The following is a 25,336-nucleotide window of genomic DNA, read 5'->3' as shown; positions in this document are numbered from 1 at the left end:
CATACATGTAAGTTTAATAGTTACCCAACGAATATATAGTCGCTAATAAATCAAGTCTTAAGATTAATAACTGAATAATAAGCTCGCAATTTAACCCTGAGAAGTGAGTTATCAGCAGTGTTAAAAAATGCAATATAATGATACAATTATTTCTCTGAGTTCACTGATACAAGCATGGATTCTAAATTTCAATCAACTCTTGTTTGTTTATGTATAAGAAGTGATATCATAATTTAAATTGTATGAAGCTATTGTCCGTACAGTTGTGTTTTGCAGAAAGAAGAAATATCCTTTATATTTTTTGCCACGTTTATGGTATTTCCTGACATCAAAAAGTGTGAGTTCAAACAGATGCAAAATGTCAATTAAATGTAAGTATAGTTAATTGTCTAAGTTACCAGGTAATTAAATATGTGATTGTGAAACCACATTTAAATACTACAGCAAAACAAAAGTAATAACGTCTAAGTGTTAGGATGACAAGCATTTTTCATTTTTCACAGCTAGCTGCTCATGAGAGAGCTGTCCTCATCTGGCTCAGTCTTACCTGTCTGCTGTCCCTCTGGGAGGAGGAGGAGGATGAAGCACTCTTGTGTGTGGGGGTGGAACTCTTGTGGACGGGTGTGGCACTCCTCTCCTCCACGCTGGAGGCACGGCCCTGGTGCCCTCGCGAATGGTGGTGCGACATGCCAGCAAAGGCAGCTCTCCCTCTTTCACACTCTGTCTCTATGTCTTCCACTCGCTGTCTATCTCCACAACACTATCCTCACGTTCTCCTCTCACCACTCAAGAATAACATGACCGAAGAAAGCTGCCTTAATAGGGACTCAGCAAAACTCACAGCTTCTCACCTGAAACACAAAGAGGAAAAAAGAGAGCCTGGTTAAAATACACTTAGTTGGAGCTTTGCACAAAGTAGGACGAACACAAAATACACTTTTACTTTAATACAATTATCTTTACTACCACTGACATGGAGATTAAAATTAAAGAAACTGAAAAATATACAAATTCTGTAAGATATCCACAGCCTGTCACAGTCACCACATAATTGCCTGACTGTAATTATTTAAACTGACCACAACTGACTGTTTTCTGGCTAAAAAAGTCCTGCCGCCCTTAGTTATTGCTGCTATGTTTGTCAAACTTTCAGTGCAGGCTACCTGGTAGCATCCGTAATATTTGTGTTAACAGACTAAAAAGTTCAGGCATACAAAAGAAAAATTCAGAAACTCTGAAAATATTTATTTGTTCAAAAATTAACTAATTGTACACAATGTTCACTGGAGACAATATGATTGTAGGCCAATATAAAATAAATAAATGGATTTTGGAAACCATGTTCACTTTAATCAAACCAGGAAAATCTTTTATATGTGCTGAGGAGGACTCCATGTCTTGTACACACAGTTTTTCAGCAAACTTTATCGGACAAATGGAAGTGATGCCCATTATTTTTTGTGTTTACACATGTTTTCACATCTCTTAGCCTAATAATTCTGAACTGCAGGTTTGCTTTGACAAGTTTTGCTTTTGACTTTTTTTCTTTGCTTAACAGAACGTTTAGAGATGGCTATGCTTGTCTGAGAGGCACGTCAATCATTATATAGCAAACAGTCAATTATTTTACAAAGTTTCCAAAGCTTTCACAATCACATATTTATGCTGAAACAAACAGAATGTGAATCAGGTGTGCTTTTGTTTTTTGGGTTGAGATAATTGCAAGTAAATAAAAGAAAGCATAAAAAAAAAACATTTATTGAGACACGACATAGGTCTTGTGAAAATAACAAAAGTTTAAACTTCTCTCCGGTGCTATAACGTTTAGGGCAGAGGTACTCAAACATTTTCCTCCTAAGGCCCCCATGGCAGTTTTTGAGAACTTGGGTCCCTCCCTCAACTAAAACAAACTACTGCAGCGTATGTATAAAGACAATTAGGTCAAAGCATCCCATTGGTCCAGAACTTTTATTGTCTATTATTAACTGGCCAACAAAATAAAATAAAAAGCAGCACATGACAATAAGAGCTTCATAAATAACAGTTTTCTAATCATGCCATTTTCTGTCTCAACCCTTACCCGTACTCCCCTGCAATTCCTTTGTGCCCCACAGTTTGACTGAATACCTCTGGTTTAGAGGGCGAATAATGTTCGAGTAATGTTTGTTTATTAGAATCTGAGCTGTGTCTACCACCATCAAATCACAACATTTGGCCTTTTTAGGCTTGTGCATACAATGAGCAAAAAAGACAATTACTTTATTGACAATTGTTTATTGCAATTATTTATTTGGCAATTAATTGTCAGCTAAATTTTAATGACAGGCCTACTCATTTCACATATGTCACACATATGTCAGTTGTGTAAATACACATAGTCAGCTCAGTACAAATTCAGCAACAACTTGAGTTGAGAGCAAATGAGGCAAGGTCCAGTATCAGTTGTGAGGAACAAATTTACACCAAAACACCTACACAAAACTGCTTGTCTGTGCTGGCTCAGACACACTGCCAGTGTACAGTGGTCTTCAGTATCAGATGTCAGTGTAAGCTCTGAGCTTAGAGAGCTGGCTGAGATTCCACTCAGCATTATAGTCTCCACCCAGGGCTGAGACATCCAGTGCTTTTGTTATGCTGGCAACGGTGTCTCTAACCCTCCGCTACAACCTTCATTTATTCAGCGGACAAAGACAGTGTGATCGTCCTTATTGGGCTTGAACAGCCAGACTGCAAGCTCTCTATTCTAGCATTCTAGTGTCTGGGACTTTACCTCTGCTTTCTCTGAACCACGAAGAGCAGTCAAATAGCTTTATGCAAACTTTACAATCCCTGGTCTTTTCAATGAGCCAAACCATTTTGCAAAACACATCTGTGCTTAATGCAAAAAGCCACTCGCTTAAAAATGAAAAAAAAAAAATCTATTTGAATGTCCTGCTTGACCTACCTATAACATAAAATATATATCACATATACATATAACATATATAACCAGACGGCTACCTTGTTGTCTTTATTTATTCTGTCCCAGACAATATGATACATTTCTTGGTGCTTGTAATATTGCAATACTAAGGCTTCGTGTTTATAAAGACAGCATATGACAAATGGATAAATACAAGCTGGAAAATATGGCAGATCTGCGGTTCGGAAACTGCTTAGATCCAAGGCCAATAGTCACATAACCTGGTGGAAGAAGCATCAACCTGAACTGCTGTGCAACACAATTCAGCTAACACAATCTGATAAATTGTCTTTCACTGTTTTTAATACATTGGGAAATGTTTATGACTGAATAAAAAGTCAAAGCAAACCTTCAACTCCAAAGCCATCTTGTGAAAGCAATAATTCAGATAACTGCATGGTTGTAAAATAACTATTTGACATGATCTTACTGTATAAAATGCCCCTATATGTACTGCTAAACGAATTCAAGAATAGGTTAATGAACTAGACTGAGGTCAAATGCTTTCATAGCTTCCCTAAAGAGGCTGCAATATTCCTTATTAAGTACTTTGTACTAATAATATATTATTAGTAGGGCCGCTGCAAGTACTCGATTAAACAAGGTCACAAAAAGTGCATATTTAAAATTCTCCTATTAGTCTTATTATATGTTTTTATGTTAATTCAGTTAAATCTATTTTACATTTCCTATTTTGCCTTTTTAATTCTAATTACTTAATTAATTGCCAATAACTGGCAGATTACTAAATTACTAATACAGCATATAGCAACAGCCCTAACTGTTAGATGTATCTATGCACTTCCTGATAGTAAATGTGTTGAAATATAGCTGCCCACACAAAAGAGGAAGTTGTAGCAGTAAGCTCGCCACACTCTAGGAGAAACCCAAAACCCTAGCAAGCAAGATTACACACACTTTAAAATGCTTGAGTCATCCTGAGTCTCTACCCTTCTTAACAACACTAATTACTGTTACTGATACTATTCCTGTAGTCTTTATACACACACACACACACACACACACACACGCTCATTAGAGATGGCTGATTCTCTGAAACGAATGGACTCACACATCAGGTGGAAGGGAGACAGTATATGACAGAACTAGAACTCCTTATTAGAAGCGCAGGCATCAAAAACTTCCCCAAATGAGAAGGAGGTGTTACTTTTAAAGACTATTTACTTTCAAAAATAAGGTCTGCTATGTCACACTTCTCTGTTCTCCAAAGAGTGTGCGGTTTGTAAGGAACTTGCAACTGTTGTACGCTGCTCAATCATTCAAATATGGTGTTCTTAGCAAGCAAAACTGATGAAACGCAAAACACTATTGTGACATATAACAATATAAATACCAAACAATTCTTCATTTTTTTGGCTATTAAAACAAATTCATACTATAATGCATATATGAAGTGCAGTGTAACACAGATTTCAACTCTAAAGATGGGTCACTGATTAATTTTGCACAGCCTAAATCACACAGCTTTTTAGAGAATTATTGTAAACTTAACACAATATTTTTTTGTAAATACTTTATATTATTTAGCAGGCACTCTTATAAAGTAATTTATTTATATTGTCCTATATATTTATATACTTATATCCTATTATATTACATCCTTATATTTATATATTTTTATTTATAATGTCCTGGAATACCCCTACATATTTCAGTATTTTCCTTGCTTCTAATACATTCAATCCAACTAAGCAGCTCTGAACCAGCCCTACTTGAGTTGAACTGGGTGTGGTAGATCAGGAAAACACTAAATTGTTCAGAATACAGGGTACTCTAGGACCAGGGTTGGGAACCTGCAAAGCAAGTGAGTATAACATTGGAAGTCTTGCCCAAGGAATCTTATTATATGGTGTACTTCACATTTATAGTCATTATTGTACTCACCTGAATGGAAAAATAAAGTGTATTCTCCAGTGTGTAAACTGGTGGTGTTATGCATTATGCTGTCCATTTATTTGAGTTTAAATAAAGGGAAATTTCCACCACTAGTAAAAACACACGCATCAGTAACTGGGTGAGTTAAAAACAGGATGCCAAAAGAATCGACTGTAATTATCATAATACCAGCATCCGACAATACTGAATATCAGATAATATATTCGTTCATTTTTTTATTTATTTTGTGTAAGTCGCAGCAAAACAGCAGTATTCCCACACATCAACATAACTGAACTTTTAAACAATGGGTGATGTCCCACATTAATAACACACTGATTGTACCTAACACGTATGAGATTGCTTTAGAAATGCAGCTGCACTGGTTACACATGCTCTGTGCAGCAGGCAGAATTATTACCAATACCAAAAGCACTTCTATGGTATGGTGTATGTTCACAGGACATTTGCACTTAGAGTCTTTTTTACTAGAGGAATTACAGTTTTGTGGCCCTGCGCCCACTAGAGCTACATTCATTTATTGATCCTTATAACAATATTCACAATAGAATCAGAATGTTTTTTAGTTGCTGTTGTTTTTTATTATTATGTGCTGTGAGCATCCTGACCAACCACAGTTCCAGATGACTGTTTCTATTGCCATAAATGTGTTCATGTAATCCAAAAAAAAATCCAACATAAATACTGAGTACTTAATCATGCAAGTCAGCCTTTATTACTGATTACTAATTACTGATTCACCAATGTGTTTGTTGTATCAAATTCACAAGGATGTTTTGTCCACATAGTCCAGCCTTAGCCTGCACAACGACCAAGCTACCCACACAACAGCCCTATAGGAAGCTAATTCTCTCCAGAGAAGGATGCAGTAATTGTAATGATTTACAGGAAGACCTGTTCCATTGGTTGTTATAATGTAGATAATGGGGGCAGTATCTCAAAGTAATGTTACATACTGTTACATACTGCTTATGGTTACAAACACATACAGTGGTAGTGTTGGCAGCAGCAGTGCTGTTAGAGCAAAAGGAACTTTATGTGGCACAGAAACAAACGTCAGAGCCAAACTGGCAAATGGCAAATGTGTTTATATGAGTACTGTGCATTGCAAGAATTGAGGGTGTGCACTGTCAAAAGTGATGCATTGAATTTACTTGATTTAAATGTGCACATAATTCCCACATGAATAAAACATATGACATCAACACAGTTATACTTGTTGTACTTTTGGCACTAATTATGTTGATGTAATGTGTTTTATTCATGTGGAAATTATGCATACTCAAGGTATTTTTTTCTCCATGTATAAGGGAGAGTCATAGTTCTGTGTAGTTCATTGTAAGAGCCTTGTGTGTGTCTCTGCAGCAGTATTGATTAGTTATGCAGTGGGGAGCAGGACCCTGTCCAGCTTAATTAGACCCAGAGGAGCTCTCACACACTGAGGAGAAAGGCTCACATTTCTTACACACACACAAACACACACACACACACACACACACACACACACACACACACACAAATATAAGATTCAGGGTTCTTCACTCAACAGGAACTCTTTTGTCACTCATAAGCATGCTTGAAACTGTTGTAATTGCCACTGAAGAGTTCTCTAAACTGTTAGGTTCATTCTGGGCTAAGTGTGGAGAAACTTCTAATGCTCTTTCGCGTTTAAGAGGACCAGTTTCATAGAAGGGTATAATAATAGCATAAAGGAGATGCTGACAGCACTAGTAAGTAGGGCTGGGTATTGCTACCACAACAAATGGCAACAGTTTGACACTGATACCAATTCCTGAACAACACTTTTTTTTTAAATATAGAAAAATAATGCCTTCTTTTAAATACAGAAAGCTATATAGAAAACGTTAGATTGCTGTTTTGTTAACATTTTACAGGTTCAGACACAGCATCATACCCAGCAGTCTCGGATTTTGGACACTGTAGCTGTCTCAAAGCTAACAATGCAGTCAAGGAATTGAGTCAAGGGCATTTCTCAGCCCTTGCATCACTAAAGGTTGCCATTTTCTAGTCTAAAAAATGTTTTTGTTTCTGAGAATTCAAAGAAGTATCCTCTAAAACATTTATGCATGGAAAAACACCAGAGTTTGCAATGAGATGTAAATTTTAATTTAATGTGTTTATACATTAAATATTTAACAGAAGATTTAAATGAATTGGACTGATTACATTCTGTAAGCAGTGAGGTGTCAGTACAGCCTGCTAAAGCCGTGAACAGGCACTAAAGAGGGGCCTTTGTCTGTCAGTGCTATCAAGGTCTCTCTTATCTTGGTTGTAACCTTCACTCAGAGACAGGTCTTGTACTGGGGTACTGTTCAGAAGCACTGTTATTTGTATTTGTTCAATAGGCTGCTTATGTTAGTAACATGATACCAAATGCCACAGTGGTTTTAATACTGGTTTTCCTTTCCTCTTTTAATAAGTCACATTTCAACGTTACAAATATTAAAGCCTAAATATTTAGGGACAGAGTTACTAAAAAAGGCGCTAATTACCAACAGTTTACTGCAGGGATCAGGAAGTGGGGGTGCTAAGGGTACTGCAACACTCCCGGATTTTAGGACTGCAATTGCTAAAAACAATAATAATAACACAGAGATCTTAAAGTTTTAATAATTTGAGCATAGCAAAGATTCATCTGTGCTTGTTTTAATGTTTATATATTTATACATACATCACAGCGAGTCGAATCGTTTTTCTCAACAGCTGGCCACTTTGACATCTACTCTTGAGACATGGAAACAGATTTGTTGTGATGTTTTTGAACTCCTTCAGTTCTATAATGTTGTGATATAGAGCTGCTTGATTAACAGGAAACAAATAAAAAATTGATCACAAAACAGCTGGCCACTTTAGGAGCACGTCACCAAAACACACGCAGGAGTTGAGGTTCAAAGAGAGAAAATATATGCAGAGATAGAGGCCAGTTCTGAACCCCAAAGCAATAATACTGTTTTTAAACTTAAACAAATTAATCAACTAATGTAATAAGGTTTTATCAACCATTATATCTCCTGCTCAGTGTGCGTTCCAGTTAAATCTCACCGTGTTACTATGAGCACAACACGATCAGTTACGACACCACACTTCAAAAATCTGATTGGCCACCACTCAGTTAATTCGCATAAAGTTCAGAGAGAGCAGAAGATGAACATCAGTTTTCTAAATTGGTAGTCATTTTAACGCAGCATGACACATTCTGTTTGATGTGAAGTATCAAAAGAATTCAAAAGGAAAAAATAACTGCAAATAATTTAGCATGACTTCATTGTTCACATCATGTATATGATGCTTAAAATTTCATCATCCCCAACTGAAAACACCTTACTGTGTCCCTGGTTTACTAACAGCTTGTGTCTGTGGTGTGGTGGCATTAATAACGAGTTATTTAGTAAGAACTTTACGGCAAATGAACACAGGTACAACTTTATAATTAACATATGACCATTGCAACATAAAACCCTCTTTGAATCGCACACCTTTTTTGTGTGGAAAAAAGCTGTGTCCCAAACTGCATAATACAGCGTAAGCTAATATGTAAAAATTTGCACCAACTTTAGAAGTGCATTAACTAGTGTAGTATATAAAATATAAAAGCCTGTGCTTTGGGATGCAGCCAAAAATGTTGTGTTATCCTTCTGTAATCTTGTTTCTAATTGTGTCTCATTAGATTGAAATAATCACTTATTTTCATGAGATTTTGATAAGTCAAAATAATGACTAATGACTAAAGAATAAGTTATTACTCTTCGAGAAAGTATATAACAAACAATTTGGTTAAAGTTTTTACTTCCTTCATCAACTTAAGAATAACATGACATGGCAGGCATCCACAATTTTTTTAGCTGAAGTCAAAAATAAATATGTGTAGGACATTTTTTGTTCTTTTCTCTGGCTCTCAGCAACAACAATGGCAGTCACGTTACCACCTACAATAATACAAGCTTTTCTCAGGCGTTAAATGACTCACACACAGTATTTAATATCAGCCTCAGTAAATCAGAATAAGTGCTTCTTTATAATAATCTCCTTCCTGTATTTTGCGCTTCATGAGGGAAGATGGCTCAATACAGAGCAGTAACCATTATTTAGACCAGTAATTCTCAGCTGTAGTTCTCAAGAGTCATTGCTCTGCAAAGTTTCATGTATTCCCCAACACACCCGTTGCAGCTCAAGAAGGGCTTGATAACCAGCTGATGAGTTGGCCCACATGTGCTGGGGTAGAGAATAATTCAAACTATGCAAGACAATGGGTCTCCAGGATTTTTAAGGTATTCTTAGTTTGTGTATCAAAGGGCATATGCTTCTGAGGAGTAGAAGCGAATGGGGGCTGGAAAAGGTTATCAGACAATTACTGAAGAACAAGCATGACTATTGGCTCACTGACGCTGAAAATACTTACTTAGGTACTGAAATTTAGTACTGAACAACAGAATTTTGCAATATTTCGATTTAGTGCACAATTTCTTTTTATTTGCCAAGTTTAACATAATAGAAAAAAAAAAAATAATATTAAATGTACCATACATTTTGCACAGGCCATTCATACATTCAGCAAATAAACAGTAATTGTGCATTAAACTATGAAGAAATGTGTTCTCTGTAGAGGATGTGTACTTATTTTCCCTTAGAAAATCAAGTGATACACACCTCTTACTGAATTCAGATGTTTTGTTCAGTCCCATTGCCCAGGTGTATAAAATCAAGCAGGTAGCCATGCATTCTGCCTTTACAAACATTTGTGAAAAAATAGGTCATTCTAAAGAGCTCATTGAATTCGAGCATGGTACCGTAATAGGATGCCACCGTTGCAATCTGTCAGTTTGTGAAATTTCTTTCCTCCTAGATATTCCACGATCAACTGTGAGTGGTATTATGGAAAAGTGGAAGCGTTTAGGAACCACAGAAGCTTAGCCATGAAGTGGCAGGCCACATAAAACTACAGAGCAGGGCTGCCGAGTTCTGAGACGCATAGTGCATAAAAGTCACCAATGTTCTGCTGATTCAATAACTGCAGAGCTTCAAACCTCCTCTGGAATTAACATCAGCTCAACAAATGTGTGCCAGGAGCTTTATGGCATGGGTTTCCATGGCCGAGAAACCGCATGCAAGCTCTACATCACCAAGCACGATGCCAAATGTCAAATGGAGTGTTGTAAACTACACCACCACTGGACTCTGGAGAAGTGGAAATGTATTCTGTGGAGTGACAAATCATGCTTCTCTATCTGGCAGTCTGATTGACGCGTCTGGGTTTGGTAGATGCCAGGAGAACATTACCGGCCTGACTGCATTGTGCCACTCTAAAGTTTGGTGGAGGAGGGATAATGATATGGGATTGTTTTTCAGGGGTTGGCCTAGGCCCCTTAGTTACAGTGAAGGGAAATCCAACTTCCAACTTCGTGGGAACAGTTTGGGGAAGGCACTTTCTATTCCAGCATAACTGTGCCCCAGTGCACAAATCAAGGTCCATAAAGGCATGATTGGGTGAGTTTGATGTGGAAGAATTTGACTATCCTGCACAGAGCCCTGACCTTAACCCCATCAAACACATTTGGGATGAACTGGAACAGAGATGGTGAGCCAGGCCCTCTCATCCAACATCTATGCCTGACCTCACAAATGCTTTTCTGAATGAATGGTCAAAAACTCCCAGACACACTCCAAAATCTTGTAGAAAGCCTTTCGAGAAGAATGGAAGTTGTTACAGCTGCAAAGGGCGGACCAACTCCATACTAATTCCTATTGATTTAGAATGGGAGGTCACAAAACCTCCTGTAGGTATACTGTGTAGGTGTTTCAATACTTTTGTCCATAGCATGTATGTACATGGATGAAGGCATGCACTTGCAAACAGTGTCACCGGTGAGTTTTGTAAAATTTACTGTTGAAACAGTGTTTGCTTTTGTATTTTAAAAATAACCATTCAAATATGAGAAAGCTTTTTGTTTTGGAGCAGTTCTGCAAAAGACTTTAAGTGTCTTCCAATATGCTCTGTCATTGCAGCCATAAGCAGCCAACTTCCCAGGATGATTAGGTTTTATCTAATGCACACTAAAAAGGCCTTGACCACAGTAACAGGCCTAGGAACCCTGAAATCTAAGAAATCACTGACAATGTACAGTGCTATATATTGTTAACCAAACTGGGCCTGCACAGCCTTATGTTCTGTCTGCTGTATTTACTCAAAAGAATTAAATTATTATTAATTCATCTAACGCATATCCTATTAACAGGCCCCCCTATAAGTCACTCACACATACAGAAACACCTGTCAGGTTTACAGTTTATAATGGTAACCGCAGGACTGAAATGATTAGACTACTCCTTGGCACAGACCTCCAACTCTCACCTTTGTTGTGCTTCTCTTGTGTTTGTGTCCGTGCTTATTAAGTGTGGCTACTAAGGGGAACACTGTTTTTGGTACTCTGAATTGAGCATGACAGGTTTGGCACCACATTAACACTCAGTCTTTCAGCAGCTGCTATTATGATATAGTGTTATGCACTAAAGTAAATTCATGTCTCAGAGCAGTATAGTTTACAGCCCAATCCAGCAACTTCTAGTGCTTCTTAAACCCTGCTCTAGACTTCTAGACTGAACATAGGTTTAACAAGCACATTCTTACGAACATTCTTGGAAAAAAAAAGGATTTGCATGATACAATGTCGTAATAAAGCAATTTCATTATATGCCCTATATATAAAACACACCCTGTATGTTGCTGGAAGCACTGTCCTTCTCTACGTTGTCATCACTGTCTTCCCATATTTGCCTATATTTGTGCGTGTGTGTGTGTGTGTGTGAGTGTCTGTCTCTCTGTGCCTATCAGTCAGTTCTGTCTGCGTATCTGTGCTCATCCTATTGCATTATTCTCCCCAGTCTCTGCCTTTCTCTCTAACAATCATTGCATGAGGTCTAAGATGATCAATTGAATCAGTGATCCCTAATTATGCCCAGAGAGCAGGCCTCCTGCCTGCCATGTTATCTTCCCACAGCCATCACTAACAGTAATTAATATGTGGAAATTAGGAGATTATCAACCTTCTTGTACAATCAAATCAATCAAACCAAGAAGACCTGAGTTTCTTCACTCAGTGGTACCTGAAAAGGGTCTGCTCTAAAAAGGACCCACTAAACTCACACTTGTGAATTGCTTCATGCTCTATTCCCAAACAAGAGGATGCCATTTGTGCTTCTGTGTGATCTCCTCTGACTACATTGCTGGGTGTTGGCTCAGAGCTAGGAGAGACAGGGTCAGATGATTTAAATTATAGATGCGCATGTGTGTGCGTGTATGTTGAGCTGGCCATAGTATTTGCCATAACTAAGAGTGCTTAGTGAGCATGTTTCTTCTGGGGGAGACCGGTACAGATGTATCCTGTTGTTTAGATGGGTGTCAGCCTGAATCAGCAATTTTTCAAACCTCTCTGAACAGAGCAGGAAGGTAGCTAAAGCTTCACATTCAAGTATGTCTGCACAATTAGCCTAATTATACATTAACAGACACTGCAGTTTAGTCCATTGCAATTAAAAAGAAACATAATTAATGCATGCACTTTAGTGGTGTCCTACAGTACTGCACTGCTTTGACAGCTTCGGTGGCTCACATGGTCTGATGTTACACAATCACACAGATGATGAGCATAAACAAAGGTATTGCACATTATTGTGTTGTCACTGGTCTAAAATAATTGATTCATGATGGATGCCTCTTGATAAAGACTTATTTAGTCATCAGAAAGGGTCAGTGTACCTGGTCTCCAAGTCTGGACTTGAGAATAGCTGCTTTAGAGCTGCCAGACTCCCTGTCTGAATGGTATGTGTCACGCTACTGTAATTGAGCCGAGAACAATGTAATCAATACTACTGTCCTCAGAGAACAGTACACATACAACACTGCAGCAGCCACAGTGCACAAGGGAAGATGGTTACTAAATGGGAAAATGGCTACTTTGCACTTGTCTAATTTTAGTTTTCAGGACAGAGCGAGATTAGGCCTACGTGGTGTTGTAAAGAGCAAGGAAAAGTGGTTTAAAAGTGTTTTTTTTATCATCACACACAGGCCTACATGTTTAGGGGTGTCCTCTTATTACTATGTAATAACTTATTTTGGAGAATTATTCATTCTTACATTTTCTCTGAGTAGAGCATAGACTACTAGAAACGTGGATCAGTGCAATCAGTGCAAAGACTGTTACGCAGGACTTCAAGAACACATATAAGAACAGAGCTTTAAGAACTGAGTTTTCCATTGTCATGATACATTAATTTGTAATTAATAAACTGCTTTTCTAACCACAGTACAGTACTTATCAACTGTATGTTTCATGACGAAGACAGCATATTTAGTCATGTTTCACTGGATTTAGTGCAGCACATTATGTGAAAATTAGAAAAAATGAAAAAAGTATTTATACTGTGTTTATGTATTTATGATGTATTTATAGATTTTGATAGTATTTTTAATGTGGCTCCATTGGTTCAAAAACATACATTCTATACATGTTCAAAAACCTGCACATAGGTAGCTCAAACATGTATTGCATGTGTTTTTGACTTCATATTCAAAGTCAGACCCAAGTTCTACTTGGACCAAATGTAAAGCTTAGGTTAAAATCAGTGAAGCAACAGCAAAACAGGCCTCCAGACCAGATTACTGCCAACATGTTTAACTTTGGGGACCTTGAGATAGATCTGCTCTCCTTCACACATAAGGTCATAACTCCTAACCTTCAAAATAACCACAGCAATTTACCTTTGTGTGCCTTTGTGCGTGTGGTAAATGATCTGATAAATGGTCTTATGAGTTTAATTGCCCAAAGTTGTACTGTTGTATTTTGTGTCAAAATCTCTATAAAATTCAAGACAAAAAAAAGAAATTTAGAAACTCTTCTTGTCTTCATATACATGTCAGAACAACTTAACCTTTCTTGGTAGTGTAGCCCAAACAGTTCACCAAAAGTCAACATTATCTTCACTTCATTGATGCGTAATTTGTGCACATTCAACGGCTTCGGGCTTTTCCTTTCAGCAGTGTTAAGAAGCAATAAACCTTTTCCATGACTCAGCAGAATTTTACTGCCAATGACAAAGCCTCTGGAGTGACAGGAAAAGCCTATTCTGTCCACCTCAGTTTCCTTCTCATGTCAGGTCACTGCTCACACCTGCACTGCCCTAAGCTGTAAACGCATCACACAGAAAATGCACTTTCTGCAACAATCAACCATAAGCTGCATGATGAACAGACATTCACGTTTAGTGTAGTGATGTTCTGAGAGACCATCACTGATGTGAATGATGATCATGCATAGTCATGCGCACAAGCAAAACCCTCTAATTAGGCCTGTCTGTTAGCCTGTCCTTTAGAGCCTGATTTGTCTAGGCTCATTAAAATGAGCAACGCAGAAACACAGTCCTGCAAATAAGCTTCACAGAACTTCTGAAAAAGCACAATACACAGACATCAATGTCTATATGTCTGTTTCACCTGCAGATGCGTAGTCCACATCACTGACTTTAATATATGTATTCAGGTTAATGCATTCCCATTAAAACATTCACATTTCTGATAATGACAGCTTCCCTATGTCTATATGTCTGTTTCCCTAATGACAGTCTTCAAAGAACTCTTGACAGTCCTACTTTTTTAATCCACCATTCTAATGTACTTGAACAGGTAATTAGTGCTCTACAGAACTTGATTCCTAGACCAGGTGTGGGTGCAGGAATGCAATTAAAACATGGCTAGGTGACAAATCACTAGATTAGGAATCTTAACCTACTGACATCTTTGTAAAATAACAAGCACAAAAAAACAATATGCAAGGAAAAATGTCACTTTGATAAAATACACAAGAAATTAATATTGAGCTACTTAATGGCAGCACATGTGGAATCTTTTAGGCTATATTATAAGGAGAAGTGAAATGTCACTGTGGTCCAGGAGCTGAGAAAACATTTGTCAAAACTATAAGCCAACTATTCTGAAACCATGATCCCCTGATCAACAGGAAGTCATATGACCAGCAGGACGAAAGATGTAAAAGGTACTCCACGCTCCTTTAACAGTGATAGTAATGAGATATAGTTAAACTGCAATAATATTAATGAAACAATAATAGTTTTTGGAACACTTCAATACTTTTGTAAAACACACTGAGAGGTCAATTTTCCATTACTACTTTTCAAAACCAATAAAAACGGGTAGCAGCAAATTGGACAATCTGTTAATAAATGCTTTTTAGAGTCAGTAATTAACCAAGCAAACAATTAATAAAACTAATAAAAATCACTTGTTATATAAAATAAAGCACTAATCTATTTAGGACTGATGGTCACACTGGTATCAAATCTGTAGGAACAAGCTGCTGATAAATGAACATTAAGCTAAAGCTTGTGCTTCAGGACCTTGCTAATGGCGATGAGTCATGCATAGCAACAATCCCACCTCATATTCAGCTGTAATATCGTGTGTGCGCGTGTGTGTCCTTTACTACGGAAATCTCTGGATTAAAACATACGTTAACATCCCCCGGCAGTGGAGGAGGGAGGGCCCTGAGTGGCTCACTTAGAATAAGCACACAGCCGGTGACTGAGAGCATTAAGCAGCTTATACACACAGCCAAATGAGTTGGGGATTTCAGTATGATACTGAACTACTGCGGCCTGCTGCCTTCTACAAGATTTTGGCAACATGACCAGTGTTCAAAAAGCTAAACAGAATAAGAGGAAGTGTTTCAATATAAACAAACCTATCCTACTAGATTCAAACAGTTCCAAAAACCCTCTGTTTGCTACAAACAGAGCTAAATACAGTGACAAACAGAAACACCGAGAGTTTATTGTTGTATGTAAACCATTACAGGTGCTGGCGATTCAATACACGTGCAATGTGATTGGTCAGACAGCCTGTGTCCATAGCGACAGCGACACTGTCCTGTGTCCTATGGCCTGGCTTACTTTACAGTAGAGTGAGCACAGTCTTTATAGAAACTGTAACTTCACACCAACATATCATCCCTGCAACTGTTCTAATCTGAGGGAGAGCATGGTGTTAATAAGAAATAATTTGCATTGACTACATTAGGACTTTCAATTGCAAACAGCCCTCATTTAAATTAGGCACAGACCGTTTCTAATACATTTCCATTTTAAAAAATAATATTATTCAGTCTGCTATTACAAAAAATGACCCTAAAACACTTCTGAATGGGAAACAGCATCAAAGTGTCATAAGCTGCGCTGTATGTAAACCTGGGACAGATGTAGTTGTTAGTAGGTATGGCTACATTCGGAGAAAACTCTCAGTCATCTAAGGACAACAGCTACTTTGTGCAATCTCATCCTAAGCCCTCTAAGTCTTTCACTCTTCTAAATGTTAGTGGGGGAAATAAAACAGTAGCAATTAGCTTTGCTGTCCTTTAATGGGCCAAAAACAAACTGCCACACTGAAAACCACATTACACACAGTTCCTCTTTATTTGCTTTGCTACCCGCTGCCTTAAGATCTGTGACCAATGCTTGGAGAGGCAGTGAACCACTAAACACTTAGGTGTCTCTCAATCCTGTACCATCTCAAGTGCTGCATTAGGAAAGCGTGGAGTCTATATTAAGCCCACTGCAATGTCACTGTTTGACCTTGGTTTTAAGAGGCCAAAAAATGCTACTGGCTGGCCAGAGGAAATGTCCACCTCTGTGATGGTACACCCTACTCGGGCATGTACATACAGTAGGGTTATCATGATGGGGAGCATGTCATTACTCACATTCTGACCACAATGAATAAAAGGTAGATATGTACTTCATGCACCCCACAACACGATCACATCCACGAAAGACAACTGACGTTACAGAGGAACTAGAGAAGATACAGATGGGTAGCAGGAAGAAACACAGGTCACCTATTACTGCCCAGTTCAATGTTAACGGGCCCAGTGAACTGCAACATTCCTGATTAGACTGTAAGTTAACCACCACTGCAATACACATCAGCAGTATGGGTTGTTAACTACTGATAAAGCTAAAAGAACAATGTGCCATTGCTCCGGATGCAATAAAATGTCCATCTGCCGTTCATTTATTCTAATCAGCTTATCAGTAGCCAGAAGACACTGGATGCTGAGCACAGTCAAAGGTAAAAGCACAGGATAAATAAATGTGTATTTAAAAACAGGCCATAGACAAAAACGAAAGCAAACGTGGTGAAGCAAGTCAAGCATCACACGAGAGCAGAAGAGCTACCTACTAACCGTTAGCTCTATTCACCATCTTCTTGGCGCATAAAAGCGATGCTGCCAGTTCCGGATGCTGTAATTAGAGGCGATCGCTTTCTTTTCTCTGTCAGCAGATATCAGCGTTTCCCCGGTTATTCCCGTTGAGCCGCATCGTTAAACCGGCGACGCTGAGTTTTTTCTTTCAAATGAGCTGGATAAAGTGAGCAGAGCGCTGTGTATGGCTGAATTTGAACGCAGCTACCGAGAGCTGCTGTTCGACGCTCCTCCCTGCGGTAAGGATGACTTCAGGGCCGAGTGAAGGCCTGGAGTGGATCATCACTCCAGATCCGAGCGTGAAAAACACGGAGCCGGGCCCACTAATCGAGCTCATCCAATTCAGGCTCATCAATTCATTTCACACACTTCAAAGGCGTGCTGCTATAGTGACTGCCCTGTCAGAGGGTCACACATTGTCGCTTGTGGTTAATTCGATAAACACATTATATCTGGCTGATTGAACAAGGGGAAATAATAGCCTCTTAGACAAATTACTGACGGGATAATCAATCATATCCAGTTTCACTGTACGAGAATTGCGTCTAATTCCGCTTTTCTTTAGTGTTATAACACTTCAGTACCGTTGTAAGTGCAAAACTTCTTTCCATTAAACAAGTGCAGTGTATACTAAATCGTTCTCAAGCCTAAATACGTTGTTGAAAGGTTAAAAAGGTCTTTTTTCATTTGATGTTCATACATTTTGAACTAGTTAGATGAACACAGCTATACAAATAATACTGGGCTTACTGTGAATACTGTGAATGGTTATACGAAAACTGAGATATAAAAAAAATCAATACTTGTACTAAAGTTACTAACATTAGTACACTACCACAAGTAACACCTGTATTGATGTTATTTGCATTTATTATTTAAATGTTATTTTCTCAGATGCCTGGTATTGAATATATATAATATTGAATTTCTTAGTAATACAGACATTTTTAGTCACTGAAGTAATAAATAAATGTAGTATAAATAAATGTATTAACATAAAACATTTGTCATTGTCAAACATTTGTTTGACAATGACACCTACATAAATTAATATAAAAAATTAAACACAATTACCCTTCTGAGTTTTTCCCCACAAACATACATAATAATTAGCCATTAAAATAATGAACTGTCACACTGTGACACGTTGAAGAGTAAGCAACATCATTTAATAAGAGCCAAATGCCAAATTTTGTTAAGTTTTTTTAAATATATATATTAGACTTTGTAATGTCAGGAAATTATATTATATATATATATATATATATAATTTCCTGACATTACAAAGTCTAATTTTGGTAACAGGAAACATGGCATCCAGTTTTTCTACTCCATGACAACTTCAGTGTTATTTGACACAAACAAAAAAAGGGGTGGGAAATTCTGTTTTTCGGTAAGAGCAAAATCTAATTCAAACTATGGAGGAAGAAAAACTGATTTCTTGACATGACAAAAATTAGATCGTGTTGAATGACTCATAAGTCATGAGTCTGCATGCTCTATGAAAAATGTTCTACAGTTCCACCAAGAACACCATTCCATATTTACATTAAGCATGGAAATCTTGATGCAAATAACCTGAAGACATTTTTAAAAACATCTGCATGATGGTGAATAAATGAATAGATTCCATTAGAGGAATGAAAGCTCATCAGGGCTCTGATGTCAGACACAAGCTCTTCCTCATTATGGCTGCACAAACACAGCATCCATCAAACATCATTAAATGACAGTTTCAATTACACTGACTGTAAACCATCTGCCACCTGGTGGAGGGCAACAAGATTTACAGAATATGCTTTATAATCTATCCTGCAAGTACAGCTAGAATTGCATAGACTGGTTTAGTTTTCAGGTTAGATGGGCAGCCAGTAATTACATTTCAAGATATTCAAATTATTGGGTTGTAATTTTAAAAAGTTAGTTAAGTCAATCAATTAAACTAAAACTTAATAGTTGCTACAGTTTTGTTATCTTAGAAATTAATAATCTCTCCTAGACTATTGCTAGGTAACTGTCAATCCTTAATAAATCCAGCAAAAAGAATATGAACATAATAGATAGATACATACAAAGTCTCACTTTGCTTCCTTATTAATCACAATACTATAATATGCAGAGAAACACTGCTGTTGGAGTAATTATTCATGCAAACAAACTTAAAATAATCACAGAGAAATTTGAGTTCTTTTTAACTTCTTTATTAAGAGTAAGACCATCTACAAGAGACATGAATATGGGTTCAACAATGTAATATCGGTGTTCTCCATGTGGGGCCTGTCAAGTTAAGCTCCGTCTTCAGAGTCCTTAGAGTTAACAACGCACAAAGGAACACAATACATACATATGGAAAAAGAAATACTGCTTTTAAGGAGACATGGCACTTGTCCCCGTAGCAAAAGCATCACAAATTATGGTATGATAGTCACTGTCCGTAACTATGAGGTCGCGTCATCGTAAAAATCCGTCCAGTCATGTCGAGGTCATGGGTCATGTCACTTAAAACTCTGTAGGAACAAAGACATCATAACCAGTTATACAAGAACACGTTCCTGTAGGGCCTGCCTTCTGTGCGTATGTGTGTGTATGTGCTAATGTTTGTTATTACTTTCAGTTTGTTCAGCTTGTTCCACTATGCAGTAACAACATTTAGCTTTGAAAAGCTAGTGAATGTTCTCATGATTGTAGTTCATGATCAACATGTACTGTTATTGTTTTATTTTTTTTTCTTCTCTGATTGCAGACTCAGGCTCTCGAATTAGTAGTGATAAACAGAACTGGCAATTGGCGAAAAGGACCCAAAATATCAAATCACAAGTTTTGTTGATCTTCTATGTGTAAATAAGTTAACATATCCTCTACAGGTAACTTAAATGTGGAATTTTTTTGCAGCCCTTAGTGAACTATTTATTTGCTGAATTTAACATATTGCACAAATGACATTTTGATGATTTCTTAAGTGATAAGAAAATAAGTACACATCCTCTACAGAGAGCACACTTTTGCACAGGCCACATTTTTTGTTTTGTTTTCTTTCCAATATCTTCTACAGAGGATGTGTTAACTTATTTTCACTTAAATAAATCAACAAAACATGTCATTTGACCAAAGGAGCCCAAACTTTTGCATACAAGTGTAACTATGGAAGAGACAAATCAGTGTTATAACATCACTGAAAGAGAATGATACCTGTTACAAGACAGGTTTTAAAGACAAATCGCTTGATTAAGTCCATGAGATGAAGAAAATTATGTTAATAAATACTGCCAACAACAAAAAACAATACATTTCCTCTAGAGGTGTTGTTGTGAGTCTTAAAGAACCACCAAGAAAGGAAAAATCTATTTTTTTTTTATTTTTTTTTGTAACTCAAGTTTTCTCGATTTTTAAGAGTCAATTTCTGATTCCATCGGCTAGCTAGCCCTTCCCCCATCACAGTATACAAATCGTGTTCTATAAATAATAGTGCAGAGTTAAAATAAATGGCCACTGAATTTTGCCAAAGTTCTCCCCTTTGGTTGTTAACTGGGCAGCCCTAACCTTGAGTGCATTGTTCTTCACCAATCAAAAGGCTGATGTGGCTTGTCCTGCTCACATAGATTTAACAAAACTATGCCTTCCCCATGTTCACACTCTCCTACATTCTGAGCAATTTAAAAACAAAAACTTGAGAGCAAAAGCTAACCCAACCAGCATAACTAAGCTAGCAAGCTACCTCATCTGTCTGTCTGCATGTCTACTGTTCATTCATTGTCCACAGGGTCATGCTAACACTGTTTGTGTGCATGCCCTGGATGCTCATCCAGCAATGAATAAGAACCTTATCTTCTTTAAGGTATTGTCACATAAAAGCTGGACAATGCTTTTGGTAAGCCATGGACACAAGACATGGTCTAAAATGTGACCTTACATAATGCTTGTTTCACTCATTTCTCGCTGCTTATGCTGTTTTGTTTATTTCAGCTGGAGTGCTGTAGCAGGCTAAGAGCACTGGACAGATGGATGCCAACGAAGCATGCTCATTCAAATACTAGGCCACATCCAGACAGTTTCCAGATGATCAGTGGTTTTTAAAGAGTGTTATAGTATATTTCTATGTTTTTTCCTTTTGAACTTGGCTGAAAGACATTTTTCTTTTTACACTTTGTTCATTATTTAGTAGTATGCAGTCTGTGTCTTGTCTCATTGTGATATTGATAATATTTGTCATGAACAAGTTTCTTAGTTGATTGTTATGATACATGGATCATAAAAGATTCCCCATAAGAGTCTTACCATGAATTATGACCTACCTTTGACTATGGCTATTTGCCAACATGGAGGCTGAGAGGGTCAGTAGGTTCTCTGCCGTTTGTGAGATTCCTCTTTAGGCGGGTCAGCGAGCATGACCTTCATTTTCACACCATTCACCACTTTCCCATGCAGTGCTGCCATGGCATCGCTTGCATGCTTTCGGTCTGCATACTTAACATAGCCAACGTTTCGACCTGGGACCAGGTACACCTCCAACAGAGAGCCAAAACGACTGCAGCAAAAAATAATAACAATAATAATAAAATAATAATAATAATGATACAATAGGCTGAAACAATTTGTTGGTTCTAACTGATCTGTTGCCCAAGCAGTGGTAAATATACCATTGATAAAGCAAAGGTACACCCTACAGCCTGGAATCAGGACCAGGAAAAGGTACATTCAATGCAGCAGCCTTTACATGCCTCAGAAGCATTTCCTCTAGCACCGTTGTCATGCAGGGTTTAAGAAAGAGGCTAAATTAGACAAATGAAAAAAGATTTGAAATATCGAGAAATGTTTCCTTTGTAACAGTAAGAGCTGGTATGTTAAATGCTGTCTGTCCTTGATCTAACAAATGAGAAATCAAAGTGGCTTTAAGTTTTGCAATGTCAGGGTTGACTATGATAAAATGATGATGCAAACAGACAAAACGAGACACACCAGAACACATCTTCCAGGATGTCCACTGGCAGTGGTGCGGGGTTGAAGATAACAAACAGCCTTTCTTTCACCACACTGTCAGGAGGAGCCAGTTTCTTATGAGAGGGGAGGACAACCTCCGTCTGCACACGAGGCTTCTGGGGCACTGATGGTGCTGCATAGCCCTACAGGACAAATTTCATTCAGCTAAATGGAGGGCCTTAAAACTGGAGGTAGCCATCAATAATACACCATTTAGGTCCCTTGAAACCTCAATCAGGAACCATTCCTGACTGAGGCTTCTGAGGCTTTTATTTTTTTTTTTTTAAGTAGTGCTTACTGCAGTGGTCTTCATTAGCTGAGGTCCAGAGGGGCCATTCCACACCATAGACATCATCTGAGCTGCCACCAACTGCATGGCCATCTTTCCTACTGGGCTGTAGAAAAGGTCAATATAAAATGGTCTGAACCTGAACATAATCTTAAATCAGAGGTGTGAAAAATTCAAGCCTGAATAAAAGATCAGGTGTCTACAAACTTTTGGACACAGTGTAGTACTGGACTCTATAAAATTTGTCTAACCTGGTCCTGTCCTCTCCATCATCAATGTACGTAACAGACAGTCTGTTTCCAGGTGGATATTCAAAACCATTCAGCTTCTCTTTAGCATACACTGCTGATCCTAGATTATTGTACCGAATCATAGCTTGTCCTGTGGATAAAGATTGTTAGGCTGCTGTGCCCACAGAAAAAAAATATAAAACAATAGCATTTACAAGAACAAACTATTAATTATATAAGGATATGCAATTTCAAATTGAAGCAAATTTCTAATGAAAACATACTCAATATAATTATGAACAGATATGCAGGATACTATTATTTCAATGCAATATCAACTGCACATCTGCCTATCCTAAGTTAAGTCATGTGAGTGAGATTGCTGCAAGCTGTGCTACCTTTGCTGAAACCATACTGGTCTCTTTGCATTTCACAGTAGTCCATCCCAGGAATCAAATCAAACAGGCCAAACACCTGTTCTTGTGTAATGGCTGCTCGTGACGACACCATCAGGCACCTTGTGATCAAGTCAGAGTTCCACACATCTCCAGCAGTGTAGCTACTCGACTCTGCACCTGTAAGATAACATAAACTCATTTAGCACTGACTTCATGCTATCTGGTTTTGGTGATGCACCATTTCAATAAAACAAGGTTTGTAAATGTGGCAGCCTTATGTAAGTATGTAAGTACCACATCTAAGATATATATATATATATTACATATATAGCTGTCTTAGGTTTATTACTTGCATTTTTTATAGTAAGTTTTGATGATCAGGTAAGAAAGCCTTTGACAACCATCTCAAACTGACAAGCTTCTCTTTTTATCACTGAATTTTACTCTGCACACTTTATGGGGCACGGTTCAGATAAAAATTATAATGAGATGTGTAAATGATAGTTGCAGAAATCAATGGTCAATTGCTCTGCACTTATTACCATAAGCCCACACAGTCTAAATCAAGGAAATGCTCAACAATCCAAGCAAATGAGTGTGCTCTAGCTCTTTGGCTAGAGATAACACATTGATGTTATACTTCCCAACCCTACAGATAACCATGAAAGTTAACTCCAGAGTTGAATACATACCAAAAGGATAGCCACTTAAGCATGGCTCACTCGCTGCATGATCTGATCTTGAGTTGCCGAAACACTCATTCTCTGCTGGTGCATTTTTTGTCCTTGGTTCAGCAAGTATGGCTCTGAATGCTAAGCAGGAAGAAAAAGATTACATGCAAATGTTCTATACATGTCATGACACTACCATTACAGTTTGTTATGTACAGTGAAGTGGAACACTTACTTTTGTCACAGTTTTCTATTGCAGTAGCAGCCTGGGAGGGTTTGTGATACCTGACGTAGCCCAAGCCTTTACTCTCCCCTGTAGTTTTATTTTTTATGATAATAGCATACTCTATATCTCCATAGGTCTATTGGGGGAAAGAACCAGGAGTAAGACAGTGAGAGAACAAAAAGTGTGCTACTATCTACAATAATTTCTGTTGACTAATAACTTCATGTATCTTCATCAGTGTAGCTTTACACATTTTCAAAGATTTCTGTTAGCCATGTGTGCCCATATGAAACCTCTGCTACTGTGACTAGAAAACTGCAAAATATATTATAAGGACTTTTCTAGATATTTACATATACATTATGTCGAAGTATCATTAAAACTATCACAATTGAGATAAATCTTGATAGGAAAACAGAGAAAGCTACGTGTAACGCCTACACAAATGTTACATAAACCATTTGAGAGGCATCAAGTAATTTGTAAATGTCATCAAACCTGATAATTGTTTCATGTAAAATCAATTGTCTGAACGATACCTTGAAAGTCTCCTTCAGATCCTCCTCAGTGAAGGTTTTTGGAATCATCACAAAGATTCTTGTTAGCTCTTCGTCCTCCACATCTCTATGGCTCCCAGAAGACCTGGACTGAGCAATGAACACCTGTTCATGCAAAGAGACAAGAGAAACAGTGAGTCAACCAACCCAGGCATTGGCTATTTTAATGGTAAATTGTAGATGATTTATCAAATCTCTCTAAATCCAACTTCGCACAGCCACAGTGTAGCCTCTCTGTATAGTCAGTGGACCCCAGTGTCGTTTAAGGGCATACATATGCTGTGAAACTTACATACCTTAATGGGTTTGGTTCCTTCAGCGAGGCATCTGCCGTGCATTTCTTCCATGGCAGTGCACGCCTGAGAGGACTTGGCAAATTTCACAAAAGACACTCCTTTCGACTCTTTTGTCTGTTTGTCTTTCACAACCCATATATCTTGGATTTCGCCAAAAGGAGAAAAATGCTCCCTGATTATGTCTTCAGTGATGGATTTACTGGTAACGAGGAACAGCCGACTATTTGGGGGTTCATCCAGATACGACGACGGCCTGTTGTAGTCCTCCATATTTAAACGGCTTTAGGGCTAGCCTTGATAGCTAGCACTGTATTTAGCCGACTGACTGCGGTTTGTTCGTTCCTCTAACTCTGCAAAATGAAAACCATAGAGCTGAAAAAAACAAAAAAACCTTAGGTCTGTATAATAAAAATTAACTGGCTTCTCGTAAACTAGCTAGCTAGGTAATTCGAAAACACTGAAAATACTAACGCTGAAGCGCTGCTGAAGCGAAAACGCTCACTGTGTATAGCTCCTTATCAGAGGC

General features: G+C 37.9%; 2 protein-coding genes across 4 annotated transcripts in view; both read right to left on the bottom strand.

Annotated features, from left to right (window-relative positions):
• The window catches only part of osbpl6 (oxysterol binding protein-like 6), a 60,921-nt gene extending 43,522 nt beyond the window's left edge, over positions 1-17,399 (bottom strand). For both annotated transcript variants that reach the window (XM_036567031.1, XM_036567040.1), the window contains exons 1-2: positions 17,149-17,399; positions 548-851 (exon numbers count right to left, since the gene is read on the bottom strand). In XM_036567031.1, the coding sequence (XP_036422924.1) occupies positions 548-688 (141 nt within the window). In that variant the 5' untranslated portion in view covers positions 689-851; positions 17,149-17,399. The remainder of the gene's footprint in view (positions 1-547; positions 852-17,148) is intronic.
• A 1,946-nt stretch (positions 17,400-19,345) lies between these two features.
• Positions 19,346-25,336, bottom strand: rbm45 (RNA binding motif protein 45). 2 transcript variants are annotated; one of them, XM_036567018.1, is made up of 11 exons: positions 25,282-25,334; positions 24,811-25,160; positions 24,497-24,619; positions 23,967-24,093; positions 23,753-23,872; positions 23,061-23,237; positions 22,684-22,813; positions 22,442-22,538; positions 22,123-22,286; positions 21,459-21,691; positions 19,346-19,673 (listed from the first exon to the last, which is right to left on the bottom strand). In XM_036567018.1, exons 2-10 carry the CDS (start codon positions 25,078-25,080, stop codon positions 21,499-21,501), a joined length of 1,401 nt encoding a protein of 466 aa, XP_036422911.1. In that variant the 5' UTR covers positions 25,081-25,160; positions 25,282-25,334; the 3' UTR covers positions 19,346-19,673; positions 21,459-21,498. The 2 variants fall into 2 exon arrangements, with proteins under 2 accessions (XP_036422911.1, XP_036422903.1); XM_036567010.1 differs by having other exon boundaries at positions 24,811-25,336.

This window comes from Colossoma macropomum, unplaced genomic scaffold (genome assembly GCF_904425465.1).
Source record: "Colossoma macropomum unplaced genomic scaffold, Colossoma_macropomum, whole genome shotgun sequence".
Taxonomy (NCBI): Eukaryota; Metazoa; Chordata; class Actinopteri; order Characiformes; family Serrasalmidae; genus Colossoma; species Colossoma macropomum.
Note: the sequence above shows the minus strand (reverse complement) of the source record. Positions and strands in the feature narration are given on the sequence as shown.